Genomic DNA, 15877 nt, shown 5'->3' on the forward strand with positions numbered 1-15877 from the left:
CTTATGAGCCCTGGCATCTGGGCAGATTTTCAGCCCTGGTATCATTTCTCAGGAGCTGAAGCGAGAAAGTGGGTCTGTCTGTGATGAAAACAGTCTCCCAACTCTCTGCGGTCATCCTGAAGCAATCTTCCCTCCTCCAGCCAAGACCAGAGAGTCAAGCTTTCCAAACGGAGTCTTGTTCAGGAATGTTGGGCCGCTGTCCATCGACCTCAGGGTGGGCCTGCGCACAGGCCTGAGGCAGCATCCGTCCCCACCCAGGGGGCATCTCCAGGCTCGGGGGGCACACAGGGTGAGCCAGGAGGAGGCAGAGGTGGGCTGGGAAGCTGCTTAGCAGCTGTGGAGCCAGGAGGATCTGGGCCGACGTAGGATAGGATGAGTCTTGTGGTCCCGCTGGCTCCGGATTCAGTGAGAGTCTTAGAGGTGAGGTATGGGGGTGGGGGTGGGGGCTGTAGCCTTGAGGCCAGAGGCCAGGTGACTGGGAGCGCTCTGACTGGGTCCCAGTGCCCCAACTGGGTTGGGGGGGGGGTCTTTCTTTTATGGCTTCTGCCAAATGTTGGCTCTCCAGGAAGGAAGGAGGGGGTCCCCAGGAAGCAGAGGCAGCCCTCTCAGCAGTGTTCACACTCTCCTCCCTGGCCTACCTGCACCCTGGCCTCTGTGGGTGTAGGGGGAACTGAGATGAGGTTAGGGGGGTAACTTATGCCCATCTAAGGCAAGGGTTAGAGTGCTGGTCCTGAAAGGTGATCTCCCGTAGAGGTACACATTAACAGCTGGATACAAGCACAGGTCCTGACTGACAGGAAACCCCATATTGGAAATGGCAGCGATGGCAGAAGTGGCCTCTTGGTGGAGGACTGTCCCAGGAGACTGGTGGTCAGAGCATGTCCATATCCCCTTGACAGCAGCCCCCTAGTCACAAAACTTGGGCTGTCAGTCCGTCTTCCCCAGAGGGCCCCTCCAGGACACAGCAACCCCCATGCTGCTCCCCCTCACACCAGCACCCTCTCCCTGTCCCCATAGCCCATTGGCCATCAGTGTTGGTGCAGTGAGCTGAGTCTCCATTGCCCAATGGCCTCAGCCTCCACTGGAATCACCGACATTGTAGGCCTCAAACTCAGGTGCCTTCAGGGTCAGGCAGGTACCTCAAGTGTGGGACAGGGCCACAGGCATAATAACAAGGAGCAGCAGGGCCCGAGATGCTGTGTGTGTTCTAAGGAAATAAAAGCATTGCAAGTAAATTCAAAGTAAGCCATCGTGTTGGCCAAGCAAAACAAGGTGCCCCAAATTGCCCACCTCCAAGTTAAGACTTCTACTTTTCTCTCTCAGAAAGACTGATGTAAAGGCAGAAACCAGGAACCATGTCTGAAAATTTTATTTTATCCCCTCCTGTGCCTACCAGAGCACAGGGTAAAAACAATAATAAATAGTTGATTTTTTTAAACCTTTTTAATGATGTCTTGCCTGGAGAATCCCATGGGCGGAAGAGCCTGGTGGGCTGCAGTCCATGGGATCACTAAGAGTCAGACACGACTGAGCGACTTCTTTCAGTTTTCATTTTCACGCATTGGGGAAGGAAATGGCAACCCACTCCAGTGTTCTTGCCTGGAGAATCCCAGGGACGGGGGAGCCTGGTGGGCTGCTGTCTCTGGGGTCACACAGAGTTGGACACGACTGAAGTGACTTAGCAGCAGCAGCAGCATATATATACAGAAAAGTACTCAAATCATACAGATCAATGAATTATTAAAAATTATTAAATTATTAAAAATTGAACATACCCCTGTACCCCCTCCTTCAGACTGGTCCACCATAGGATACCTTAAGACACTGAATATAGTTCCCTGTGCTGTACAGTAGGTCCCTGTTATTCATCTATTCTGCATACAATATAGCAGTGCACGTATGCTAATCTCAAATTCCCAACCTGTCTCTACCCTACCCTTCCCCTTTTGTAACCATAAGTTCCGTTTTCTATGTCTGTGAGTCTATTTCTGCCCTGCAGATGAACTCATTTGTATCATTTCTTTAGATTCTACATGTAAGTGATATTATATGAGATCTGTCTTCCTCTGGCTGACTTCACTTTAGTATCATCATCTCTAGGTCCATCCATGTTGCTGCAAAGAGCATTATTTCATTCTTTTTTATGGCCGAGTAATATTCCATTGTATATATGTACCACATCTTTGTTCATTCATCTGTTGGTGGACATTTAGGTTCCTTCCATGTCTTGGCTGTTGAAACTAGTGCTACTGTGAACACTGGGGTGCGTGTATATTTTTGAATTAGAGTGTTCTCTGGACATATGCCCAGAAGTGGGATTGCTGGGTCATACAGTAGTTCTATTTTTAGGTTTTAGAGAACTCTCCATACTGTTTTTTGCAGTGGTTGCACCACTTTCCATTCCCACCGACAGTGTGGGAGGGTCCCATGTTGTTACATGTGGCAGCACCTTGTTCACCCTTGTTGCTATATAGTATTATATTCATGTATTATATAATATGGTATTATCGTCCACATATTATATAATATAGTATTCCATGGTGCGAAAGCACTGGAACTTACCTGTTTGGCCTACTGTTGATTGGTGTTTGGTTGTTTCTAATTTGGTCCTACAGCATGAGAGAAAGCCCTCAGGCAGAGCAAGAGAGATGCCTAGGTGTTTGAGGTAGGAAAATGTTCACAGCAGCCATAGGAGGACTCAGACATGCACCAAGGAGCTAGGGGATGAACCATCAGCAGCATCTGCTACCAAGTCCTTCTAGGATAGCAGTTCTCAAAGTTTTGGATCTCAAGATACCTCTTCACTCTTAAAAATTATTGAGGACCCCAAAGAGCTGTAGCTCATATGAGTGAATATCAATATTATCATATTAGAAATTAAAACTGAGAAGTAAAAATAATTTACTTGGTAGTTTATTTCAAAATTAACAATAGTAAGTACATATTCTGCATATTTTGAGGAAAAAAATAAGTATGTTTTCCAAGACAAATGTTAATGGAAAGAGTGGCATTCTTTTACTTTTTTGTGTGTGAGTATCTTGCATAGTAGTTGGCTTAGTAGAAGATCACTGGATTCTCGAATCTGCTTCTTTGTTCCAGCTGGCATGGTGTCACATGGCATCCAGGAGAGAATGAGAGTGAAAAGCCAAGGAATGTCTTCAAATCATGATGATGATAGTTTGATTTGACAGGTTTTCTCATAGGGTTTCAGGGACCCCAGGGGGTTCCCTGACCAAAACTGGAGAACTGCTACTCTAGAACACCCCAGTCAGCCCAACTTTGGCTGTGAACAAAGTTCCAGTGAACAGGGGCCTCCACTCACTGAGGAGTTTTGGTAACTTAATGCAAACCACCAAGAGTTAATTCTCTTCCTAGCTGATTAAAAACTCATATTTTCTTCTCAACTTATAATTCATACATTTAAAAACAATGATTTGAAATGTTTTGAATCTTGTTCATTCAAAGCCAGCAATGTCCATTAGAAATACAGCGCAAGTCATTTACATAATTTAAAAATGTTAGTAGCCACTTCAAAATGTGAAAAAGAAATGACAGAAGCTAATTTTAATTATATATTTTATTCAACTTAGTATTTATAAAAGAGTATCATTTTGGCATATAAAATCACTGAAATTTCATATGGAAGTCAAATCATATAAAATCTGTATGAAACATTAGTGACAAAATTTTTACACTCTTTTTCTCATATTAAGTCTTCAAAATCCAGTGTGTATTTTCATATATAACACATTTTAATTTAGATGCTAAATATTCATCCAAAATACTTCATCTGTGCTTACATTTCATAAAGTTCCACAAAATTAGGAAAAAATGGTTCTTATTCAAGTTCTTCTAATAATTGAATGGAGTATTCAAATTAAAATTAAAAGAAATAAAAAATTCAGTTCCTTGCTCATACCAACCACATTTCAAGTGCTCAGTAGCCAGATACAGCTAGTGGCTGTCATTACTGGACAGAGCAGATCTCAACCTTATCCTGTGCTTTCCTTATCCATCCCATCCTGTGGTTCTTTAGTGCTTAGAAGCCTGACTATGAAAGGTTAATCATTCTTACTATTTTTCAAGCTGGTGCACAGTGGGTTTCTTCATAGGCTGGTTAGGGTGTTAGACTTCTCGGAGTGAAAGAAGCATTCAGCAGCCATACCTAGCAAGGGCAGCTTCCCTTTTGGCTTGGCTTCTAGGACCTTCTCATTTGATGTTTTCATGTATGTAGAATAATCCCACTTGGTTACCGATGCAGCTGTGATGTATACTGCTGGTCACAGCCAGCCCTGGAATGGACCTCTCTCTGGTTGACGTGGTGGGAGCGTAAATGGGATGATACCAGGAAGGACCTGGGCTGCTGTGTTTGTTGGGACCAAGCCCTAGGAAGTTTGCTAAGTTCTTAGTGATGAACTCCACATCAGTGTCAGCTTGCCCTTTGTCTTCCTGTCTCCACATTTCATTCCATTGCTTCCCTTTACCTTTCGGAAAAGAGATGGAGTGAAATTCCAGGTCAGACAGACTCAGGGTAAAGATGCAGCAGTGAGGTTAGCATCTTGTAACTCAAAGGAAGAAAAAGCACTTTAACAAGGCTCAAAGGAGAGAGCCAGAGAAAGTCGGTACAGCATAAAGACTTTGTTCTGTTTTTGAATGATATCATCTCCCAACCATTTCAAATTCAGGAGAATGAAAACTATCCCATTTTACACATTGATGGATCTCTTATTTATACTTCCCAAATGAAAAGGATTAGAATTCCAAGTCTGACCATTGGGTCCCATTACTGAAAGTTTTGTGGCTGGTCAGGTGTTTGAATCTTCTCATTGAGTGGGCACACGAGAGAAATGACTTTTATCCCTTCCAAATGTTCTCCCTTTTCCAAGTTGACTACTTAACCTTTTTGCCAGTTTTCTCATTCCATCATATCCATTCTCCTAATGTTGGACTCACTCAAGAATCCTGCATCTGAGTGCATGATGTCATTTCTAATAAATCTAATAGCAATTGGAAAGCTTCTGGAATTTCCTTATCTGAGGTAGCCAAACTAAATAAACCTAATTCACATCCATCAGGATCTCAGTGAAGGCTAGCACCATTCTGGTTGAAGTGATTTCATGCTAAATGACATGAGAATGACATGAGAAGACTGTTTTCCTGGGCTCCTTATTGAACTGGATCCCCTACTTTTCTGCCTGCAGGTCCACACTGCAGAGTGTCAGAGGAGCCAGAAGTACACAGCACTGGCTGGACACAAATTGCCTTTCAATTCATACACTCAATTGTTAGGGTCAAGAATTGCCTAAGACAGCAGTTGTGCCACCATCTTGAATGCATTCAGATTTGGGGAAGCCAAGTCTTTTCTTCAGCATTTGCACTAAAGGAGCTAGAGTCATTAAAAGATGGGGAAAAAAAAGAAGTTAAATCCTAACGTTAGAACTATTAGGAACCTTGGAGATTATCTATTGCTGTCTCTCTGTCCTGAATGATCTTGCTCTTAAGGTGATTTTAATGTTCTTTCCTCTTCTGGGTAAAATGTAGTTTTCTTTTACTAAGGATCCTCAAGAAATTGTAAGTGAAGCATTCTAAAGCTACAGAAAGCCCCAGTGGTTCTTCCTCCCCTTTCATGCCCAAATTCTCTTCTACCTACTGACTTTGAGGTTTATCCTTTCAGCATTAGACTCCATCTCTACATAAAAGTTCCTCCTGAAACACTCAGCAAAGCAAGCACCAGGTATTTCCTGTGGGTAGCTGGGACTTCTGTCCTGGTCTTGCCTCATGATTAACTTGGGTTTGGATGTGAATGATGAGAGATGGTGAGTCTGTGCTTTCCAAGGTAGGACAATGAGTTCCCTAACATCTATCATTGGGGTAACCCAGCATAGTGGTTAGAAGGCCAGGCTGTACCATTTACCACCTCCGGGGCCTTGAACAAGTCATTTAACCTCTCTGTACCTCAGTTTCCAGACCTGTAAAGTGAAGGTAATACTAGTATGTGCCTCATAGACTTGTTCTGAGAATTACAGAGCATTTAAAATAATGCTTGACACCTACTGTGTGTGTTAGTCACTCAGTGGTGTCTGACTCTTTGTGACTCAATGGACTGTAGCCCACCAGGCTCCTCTGTCCGTGGAATTCTCCAGGCAAGGATACTGGAGTGGGTTGTCATTTCCTCCTCCAAGGGATCTTCCCAACCCAGGGATTGAACCCTGGTCACCTGCATTACAGGCAGATTCTTTACCATCTGAGCCACCAGGGAAGCGCCTAAGATGAGTTTCCACCAGGGAAACACACCTATTAGGTGCTCAATAAATATCTGCTGAATGAATAGACTCTTTGTTTTATCATGATTATGTAATCCCCAGGAGGAAACTCAATGTGGTGGCTTCAGCTTTAGTGGGCAATCTGAGGAGAGCCCTATTAAGAATCTCTGTTTTTGTTCTCATGGCAGGGCCAGATTGCCACACAGACTCATGTGCAGAGTTCTCAGTTTATAAAGGAAAGGAAAAACAACTCAATGTCTCAAAACAAAACAAATGATGAAATCTGGGATGAGACGGAGATGGGGATTGACATGTTAGAATTAAATTAAGGCATTGCCACACAGCAGTTTCTGGAGAGAGTTGAGCCAGGCCTGGGTTTTTAATTTTCCTAGCTCCAGACTCTGACTGGTTGAAAGTGTTGAGTTTCCACTTGGATTTGAATGAACCACAAAAGGAAAACATCTCATTCCACCCCCCTTTTTTTTTCAGCACTCCTCACTCTTTCCTCCCTTCTCGGCTTCTTTTCCTGGAACTCTGCTACAATACAAGAAACCAAAATGGTGGCGTTTCCTTGATAAGAGCAGGGACTGCGTCACTGTGGAGCTCTTTAGGGGCTGGAGTGCTCCAGACATTGTTCTTGGCTGATCTCTGCATGAAAAGCAGGTCACAGATGCTTTATCACTGATACTCCCCATTTCCAAGGTGCCTTCCACAAACCTTGGCATTAAGCCTGGTGGGGGTGGGAACAGCTGTGGGGCCAGGCAACTCCAACTGGGGCCCTACTGGGCCTTTAATTTTCCCCACATGTGCACTCAGGTACAGGGATGCAACAGATGGGCAGGGAGCGAGCTTGGGTACTGAGCCCAGGACAGGGTAGCAGGAGCTCTGGATAAATGACAGTGGCCTGGGCAGCAAGTTTTGCTCCAGGGGGAGAGACTGAAACCAGGAGAAAAGGTATTCGCCCAGCTTTTTCCTGAAGTGCCAGGGGGAGAACAAACAGGTCAGCGGTGAATACAAAATGAGCTTTGGGCCAGTCTCCAAAGTGATTTGACCCATTTAGGAGTCATTGAGAATAAGCCAAAGGGAGCTCTGTAGCCTGCATCTGAATTTGTCAGGGTTGAGAAGGAAGAGGGGATGGACCACCAGGTGGCTGGAGTCCTCTAAGTCACTTGTTCTGGAGTCTGAGTGAATATGGCTGGAACGCCTGAGAAGGATTCTGGGACATTGACTTTGGGCCAACTCCTGGCAGAACTTACCAAGCAAATGATAACCCCTGCAGTTTCATTGGTAATCGGTGTACCTACTCAGGGCACCTGGTCCTTGAAAGGACCATATCAGGTTCTAAAAACCTCCCTCCAGGTTAAACTCATCTTCAAGACCCTTGTGTAAATGGTAAACTTGGATCGAGTCAGCAAAGAGGGTGGAAACATGATGACTTCCGTGGAAAACAAAGCCACACAAGTACTGAGGCCAACTCCACTCCAGCCTAGAATGGTGGAGTTGGGACTGGGTGCTGTTGGTGTGCTGCCTCTGTCTTCTCCACCAGCTGGCGTGCTCCCCCTCCACTGAGAGTATCCCCTCCATACAGCGTTTCAACAAGAATCCCCATCACAGACTTTGCTTCTAAGTAACCCAGCCTAAAGGGGGCTTCCCAGGTGACTCAGTGGTAAAGAATCCACCTGCCAATGCAGGAGATGTGGGTTCAATCCCTGGGTCAGGAAGATCTCCTGGAGGAGGGCATGGCAACCCACTCCAGTATTCTTGCCTGGAGAATCTCCTGGACAGAGGAGCCTGGAGGGCTGCAGTGCAAAAAAGAGTTGGACACGACTGAGCGATTGAGCACATAGCAACCCAACCTAAGAGAGAGTCAGGGGAAAGTGTGCATTTCAGAACAGTCCCAAACTTGACTACATAGCAGATCACCAGGGCAGCTTAAAAATACAGATTCCCAGGCCCTACACCCAGAGATTCTGATTCAGTGGGTCTAGGGTGGGGCCTGAGATACTGTAGTTTTCCTGAGTACATCCTTCATCATCTGAATGCAGCCTATTCTTTGACCTATGAGAACCATGCCTTCTAACTCATGGCATTTATTTCCTTCCTTAGATCTTTTAGCAAACATTTATTGATCAAGTTCAGGAACAAACCACACAATCTGTCAGAGATACTAAGAAGTGGAGATTTAAGTAAAAGGATCCACAGTTCTTGGCAAGTCTCTTGAAGTCCAGCATACTATGCTGACTCTCAGAACTTTTTAAGCAAAGTGTTGTATCTTTACATTTTTTTTTTCCTCGTCCTGCAGTGTAAAGTTCTGTCTGGTTGGGAAAAGGGAGTCTCTTGCGGCACTGAGTTGCCATGGAGCTTTCTAAAAAGGGACATTTGACCCAACTTGGAATTTAATTAACGCTTCCCAGTCACCATGCTCAGAAGTGTTAACCTCCTAACCCCCACTCCCTGTGTCACCAACAGGCCTAGATTTTCTTTTTTTTTTTTTTTATTGGTTATATGGATGATTTGGTGATGAATTTCAAAGAGGACCCTGTGATAGAAAGACTCTTGATCAGGTTTTCATGAAAGACATAATCCTAAGGAATTTTAAGCAAATTGATTAAATAACTGAATGAAGACGGTTCAGCCTGATGCAGAATAAGGGAACATTTGGGGTTTTAGTAACGGTAATGATGACAGTAGTCATAAGAATAGCAGCAAAACATGATTGCTAAGATTTGTTGGAGTGCCCACTATGTGTAAGGCCCAGCACTAATTACTTGGTCTGCATTATCTTTTTTAGTCCTCCCAGCAACTCTTTGAAGTAAATATATCCATTGGGGATTAACAAAGGCTTCAAAAAGATGGAACTTTATTTTTCTCCTATGTATAAGAAGTCCAGGACTAGTCCAGAGACCAAGACTTCTCCCAGCTCTTGGTTCTGCCATCATTGTGGCCCTCATCTTCTCAGTCCAAGATGGCCCCTGAAGCTCCAGCCATCACATCATTGGCCCAAACAGGAGAATGAAAGAAGGGGCATGTCTCTTGTGTTCCCAGACTTTTCAGAAATGCCACACCACAGTTGCTTTGATCTCATTGGCCACATAGCAGCCCCTAGTTACAAGAGAGGCCTGGAAATAGAGCCATTTGGTGGTCTGGCAATGGACCCAGTTTAAAAAATTGAGGTTGTATGAATTCAAAAGGGAGGGCACACACGGAAGATCTGATAGGAAGTGAACAGTTTCTGCCATAGTAGGTAATGCTTTTCTCACCATTTTACAGATGAGGAATATGAGGTACTGGAGACTGGCTGACTTAGTCGTGTTCATAGGCAGCAGGGTCACAGTAGGACTGCAGTCTCTCTGACTCAGGGCTCCCTCTTTTAACTACTACTTCCTCCTACTCCTGCTATTTTGTAAAACAGTTGTGTTTCCTTAGGGATGCATTCATTCATTTCCTGTTTTCTTTTCAGTGTGCCTTTTACCCTCTTTGTGTAAATCCCAGCCATGCTTCACAGTTCATCTCCAAGGCCCCCAAAAGCCCTTCCTTGCACCCCCAGCTGCTTTTTTCATTCCGTAAAGATTTATTTCACACCTACTATGCACGAGGCTTTGTTCTAGGCACTTGGGCTCCATCAGCGCAAAAAACAAAGACCCCTATTATCTTAACAGGTGTGTGATCTTGATCAAGTTCTTTAAGATTTCTGAGCCTTGGTTTCCTCATCTATAAATGGGAATAATAAAACTCATTGCACAGGGTTATTGTAAGGGTTAAATAAGCTACTGTATGGAAAACACAGTCCTGATTGCATCATTACATTTTGAAAAGTGGGATCTATAGCTATTATTAGGATCAGTGTTATTCTGAACATGTCTGTCCTACCCAATAGGCTATAATGGACAGGAATAGTAGCCAAGGCCTCTGTTATCTTTCATATATCTTGCTTACGTGTGTGTGTGTGTGTGTGTGTGTGTGTGTGTGTGTGTGTGTGGCGGGGGTGCTTAGTAAATGTTCGCTGAGTGGATACAAAGGGTCCTGGAGTAGACAGAACTTCGTCTTTCCTTACGCTGCTGAGTTAGGAAACTGAGAAAACAGCCTGAGCCCCAGAGGAACTTTTATTTTTCCCAATTTAAGCAGTGAGTTGTGGTGGGTGGTGTGCTAAAGAAAAACAAGCCTGACAAAATGGAATACTAATCTCCTCCTCATACTCTCCTGGAAGGCCCCAGAAAGAGCATGCAGGTTTTTCCTTGCAGGATTTGTTCTCACCTCCTCTGATAGATTGCGTGTGCCAGCCAGCCCTGCTGACCTTTTCTTGTGTTGCTGCTGTCTCCTCATCCTGTCTCCCCTGCTTTTCTGTGGTCTCTGCTGCCTGTGCGAATAGTGCCTTGCATTCCGTCCACAGGAAAAAGTTCGGGATGTCCGGAGGCGCTGCACAGGCAGGGTCGCGGAGCTGTTGTATCCCAGTTCTGCTGGCATGCCCCCACGCAGACCCAACCAGCAGGTCCTTCAGAACCGCATGCCGCGTTTGCTGGCCGCCCCCACCCCCTCCACCTTGACTTCTCAGTCCAGCCTGGCCCTCGGCCCCCCTGCAAAGGTGAAAGGCAAGTTCACAGGGTGCAGGCCTTCTTTCTTCCCTGACATCTGGTTTGATTCTGGGCAGCTAAATAGTGGCTTTGCCATGAACAACAAAAGCTAATTCACTGTGGTTTTTAAACACCAAGTACAAATATTTTTCCTTTTCAGCTTGGGGTCACTGGAAGGGAAAAAACAGGGCTGAGAAGGAGATTAACCTTTTAAAAACTATTATGACTTCCCATAGAAAATAAAACAACGGCTTCATTTCCTTCCATCCATGAGTCTTTTTATGAGTGATTGTTGTTGGAGGCAAGACTGGGAATCCACGGATTTTTCAGTTCTGTCTCAGCTTGCGTCTCTACCCAGAAGCCCACCAGGAGTGCTTTTAAGGGCCCTCGCGAATTCCAGCAGAGCTCAGGGCCACCCTCTTTGCCTTCTTGCTTGTCTGTCATCATCCCTGGCTGACTTTTCCTCTTCCTTCTTCTCCCCAGCCCTTTGATTTCTTCCCTCCAGAAGGGTTCAAGGAGGTGAGGGCCAGGCCTGCCCCTGATGCTGCAGGTGCTTGCAAGGCTGGGGAGTCTTTCTGTTGATTGGGGCGGTCCTGGTATATCCCAGGGCTCAGCGCCCAGCAGTTCGCCTCAGACACAAAGTCACCCCTTCTGGCTCTCGCTCCACGTGGCTATGGAGCAGAAGCGAGGAGCTGACACCGTTAGTCGTTTCAGTGACCTCTCTGGACTGCAGTGCCAGTGCTCTTCTCAGTCTTTCCCTCCATTTGTCTCCTTTCTTTCCCTCCTCCCTCCAGTTTTTGCACACTGATTCTGTTGCTGGGCTTAGCTGGGAGGTGAAGCGCATGCCGTGACAACATAAAGGCTGTGAGGGCAAAGTGGTGGAAATCTCTGCTTTCTCCCTCTGGTGCCAAGAAGACGCTCTCAACAGACCCCAGGATGGTGGATGTTTGTGAAAGGGCTTGGGGCGCTGTTACTGTTGTTATTGGCATCGCATGAGTCTAACGTGTTGATACAGGTGGTGTGTGCATTGGGGGTGGGAGGGGATCTGAAATTGATTTGCAACCTGCAAAGAGCAAACTCCACTTGTGTGCTGCCCCTCATCCTTTCAGTGGGTGTGCAAATATTTGCAGACCTGTTGAGCAGCTCAGCCTCACACCAACCTAATGTTTTTGCACAGCCAAGTGATCCTGCCCCAGCCTAATGAGAAGAAGGGCGGGGGAGGGGAATGGGGGCGCTGCGGGGCGGGCGTGGGGTGATGAGATGGGGTGTGTTCCTTATCATGACTGGACAGTCGCCCCGGGGCTGGGCTGCCTTGGCTCCTTGGCTTAACAGGCCTTGGGCCGGCTTCCTGTGTCCAGCGGCATGCTTACGGTTTCCATAGCCACGTGGCTCTTGGCAGAGCTCCTCCTGAGAGTCTGCATTTCAAACCAGCTCCCAGGTGATGCCAGTGCAGCTGTAGAAAGTACTGGGCCTTCGAAAGTCCTCCAGGGCCGATGAAGGAGAGTGTGGCTGAGCCCCTCCTCTGCAGACAGGGTGTGGCGGAGGCTGCCCCAGAGTCCTGATTTGCCATTCAAGTGAACCCCCGAGGGATTAGCAGCTGGCCCAGCGCTTGCTTGGGTGAGACCATCTCCCCCTCCAGGGGGGAGTCCCGGAGGCAGCGCAGATGTCGAGTGAGAATCTGCCACCCTCCTCACTGAGGGTTGCCCTCCCTCGCCCTCCCACCCCCCTGCTCTGCCTGCCGACTTAAGCAGATCAGCTTTCAGCTCCTGGGACTCCAGAGGGCTTTGGATGAAAGAATAGGCCCGGCCTCAAGAAGCAGAGCGGGAATCCAAGCATGCCTCTCGCTTGCTGCATGCCCAAGAATGCAGGTACTTGGGGGTTTGCAGCATTTACTGGCAAGACAAAGCGGGAGGGAACCAGGGGTGGCCAGGCCCGAGGGAGCCCGGTTCCAGCAATGATTCATGTGGGGGGGAGTGAGGGAAGAGCAAGGGGAGGCTGTGCTTGACCTGCAGAGATGACACTTTTGTGCTCGGCAGCTCCTGAGCTCCAGGGACTTGGGGTGGTTCTTCCAGGCTGGCCAACTTGGCAACTTTGTGCTCCTTCCAGGTGCTGGACCACTTAAGACAGAGAGGACAAGGTTTCTCCCTCCTCCTCTTCTGTGCCGACCTTGGCCTGTCTTCCAAGAGGGCCCAGAGGGTGGCCTGCGGAGGAGGAGTCAGGGCAGGATCATCAGGCTCCAGTCTGGGTGGTTGGGGACGCCACTGTGGGCTTGGCCCCACGTCCCGCACCGCCTAGCACTGCACCTGGCCTGCTAGTCCATTGCTTCTCCTCCAGCACTTTGCCCCCCTGTCTTGTTGGAATTCTTCAGTATCCTGTCCTCATCCTGAGATCACAAGTAGAGGATTATGTCTCTCCCGGTGGCCCCCAAACAGCCTTGATCTGGGAGTCCCCAGAACCAAGTTCCCCAGTGTCATTTCTGTTCCATCTGCAGTGGCCTTAACACACTGTGTGCCATCTTGACTTCTTTGGTCTAAACCCCCACTTCCTTTTAGTTCTTCGCCACATCAGCTCGGCCACACCAGTGAACCCTGTTTGAAAAGTGTCAAACTCTTTGCAGTATCTGTCCTGCACCATGGTTAGTCCTTCCATTTTAACTCGGGCTCCTGTATGGCAGGGATGGGGCCTTTTTTCTAGAGATGCCACTACCGTGTCGGTCACCGTCAGCGTGAGGCACGGCGGTGTTCTGGCTGAAGCTGGCACTCTTCTCAGCCTAGCTAAGCCACCGTGGTGCGCATTTGCCTCCACTGGGTCTGTGGAGACTGGGGCAGTGCGCTGTGGCCATGAGTTAGCCTAACCAATATGGTCGTCTGCAGCCTCACTCACTGACAGTGCTATTCTGCTCCACCATCTAACAGTGTTCCCTCTGAGTTGCTTCTTCAGGTGTGGTGACGAAGAGATGCTGGTTTGTGTCGCTTAGTTACCTAAGATCCATTAAGGGGGGAAAGAAACAGTCCTGTGGGTCTGGCAGCTTCCGGTGGGCACCACTGAACCTGTGTGTTCTTCAGGGCATCACAGTTTCTGAACTTGGGAGCAGAGAGATTGTTCAGTCCACATCTCAAATAGCTTATATACTTGCGATGAATCACCATTGTTTGACATGCAGGCTGCTCCTCAGGCCAGTTCAGTCAGAACCTCTGGGAATCGACCCGGGCATCAGAGCATTTCTTTAGAAAGCTCCCCAGCTGAATCCCCGCGTGCAGCCAGGGTTGAGAATCACTGCCTTAGGTAAGAAATCAGAACTTCACTCCCACCCTAACCCCTGCTTTCCCTCAGGGAACCAAGTACGACAATCCAGGACCTAAATCCACCCAGTTTCATGAGGATCAGTGGATTCAGGGGCGAATAAACAGCCAGGTAGTGTTTTATCAGGACAGAAGGACTAAGTCACGGGAAGGAGTGTCAAGGAAATAATTTCCCTGCAGGTGCCTGCCAGAAGTTTCTAGGCTGTGTTCAAGGAGAAAGATGGTGGGGTTGGGGGAAGACCTTTAGGACAGCCTGACCCAGTTTACCTTGGAGACGTGAAGATCCAAGGCCGAGGTGTTGGGGGCAGGCTGGGGTCTGGAATGGGGGAAGGTTGGAGGGCTCACCCTCTCAGAGCCACTGGTACTTTGTGAATGGAGCTGTCTTCTGGCATTAGTTGCAGCAAGGTCATGGCACCTCTGCCAACTCTGGACAGCTCACCAGTGGGGGGCGACCAGGCCCTTAATCAAAGATGCCTCCAAGTAGGACTTGGCAGAGATTGCATTCGGCACAATAAAAGTGGAGAGGAAAATGACTGCTTTTTGCTTCAACACAAATTTTATTACACCAGGTTTCATTATAAAAATGTTATAGTTTTGGGTGTGTGTTTATTATATAAACAATGTAGTTACTCTGATCTTCACCATCTTTCAAACCGGAGTCTCAAAGGGAGTTTTATTTACTAGATTTAAAGCCATGGAACAATTGTTTCATACGATTGCCTTATAAACATAGGAATAATTCAGGGAAAAAGCAAAGTCCCTGCATTCTTTCCTTCTCAGCCCCTGCTGAATCTTCCCAACCTAGAGGCAGGCATAGCCACCAGCTGACCATGCTAGATCTCGTAGCTGCTAAGCTGTATGTGGGTAGACCTCAGCGGAGTATTATGGTCTTCAGAAGGAGGGCAGAGAGGGACTTAGGCTTAAGGCTCCTGCTGCATCTAGCCTACAAGGGTGTCTTAGTGGCTTGGGTAAGTGTGGGAACCACCTAAGCTAATCAGGCCGGCTCTTGGGGCCCGGACCCCTATACCATCCCATAGTCCGGGGCCACAGGGCCCAACAGCTACTGCCATTATTTATACCCTAATCTCTCGGCATACATATTTACCAGAAACAAAGCTTTCACATTAGTGTAAATATCCTCTCAGGTTCCTTAGTTCATTCCTGGGAATTCCACATTCAGAGGAAGTGCTGTGTAGACGGCCACCATCTTACAGCAAAGTCTATTTTGTCCATTTTAGTAGTGTTTTCCATTTCAATTCATTTATCTGATTTTATAGTCACTGACTTCAGGTTGTAAACTTTTTTTCCTAACCCTTAAATTGAATGTATGTGAATTGCCAGCTATAAATTTACCTCAGAGGACAGCTTTGGTAATTTCCATTGGTTTTACTAGTTGGGTTCATTGTTATCGGTTTCATCCTTTTGATAGTTAGGTTTTGGAGAGGCAGCATGGTGTGGGGAAAATAGGCTTTGGTATCTACCAGATCTGGGTTAAATCCTTACTCTGCCATGTATCAGTTGTGTGACTTTGGTCAAGTTATAGAATTGCACCTTCCTTATTTCTAAAATAGAGATGGTAAAATCTGCCTCATATATTAAATGAGGATAAAATGAGTGAATGCAGGCAAAGGGCTTAGCATAACTCACCTACGAACCGTTCAGTCCATAGTAGTTGTGGATAATAATCATATTTAAAATAACATGCCTTTGGCTGGGATGCTACTCTGTATTTGCATGTCTT

At 46.8% G+C, this 15877-nt stretch overlaps 1 protein-coding gene across 3 annotated transcripts in view; it reads left to right on the forward strand.

The window, feature by feature from the left end:
* Positions 1–15877, forward strand: part of NHS (NHS actin remodeling regulator) — a 344297-nt gene that overhangs the window by 225374 nt on the left and 103046 nt on the right. The window contains exon 1 of one of the 3 annotated variants that reach the window (XM_070291382.1): positions 12271–12702. The exons of the other annotated variants lie outside the window; for them this stretch is intronic. Within the exon in view, the coding sequence (XP_070147483.1) occupies positions 12669–12702 (34 nt within the window). The 5' untranslated portion in view covers positions 12271–12668. Of the gene's footprint in view, positions 1–12270; positions 12703–15877 lie in introns of those variants that run through there. 3 annotated transcript variants of the gene reach the window in all.

Source organism: Ovis canadensis, chromosome X, assembly GCF_042477335.2.
Source record: "Ovis canadensis isolate MfBH-ARS-UI-01 breed Bighorn chromosome X, ARS-UI_OviCan_v2, whole genome shotgun sequence".
Lineage (NCBI taxonomy): Eukaryota > Metazoa > Chordata > Mammalia > Artiodactyla > Bovidae > Ovis > Ovis canadensis.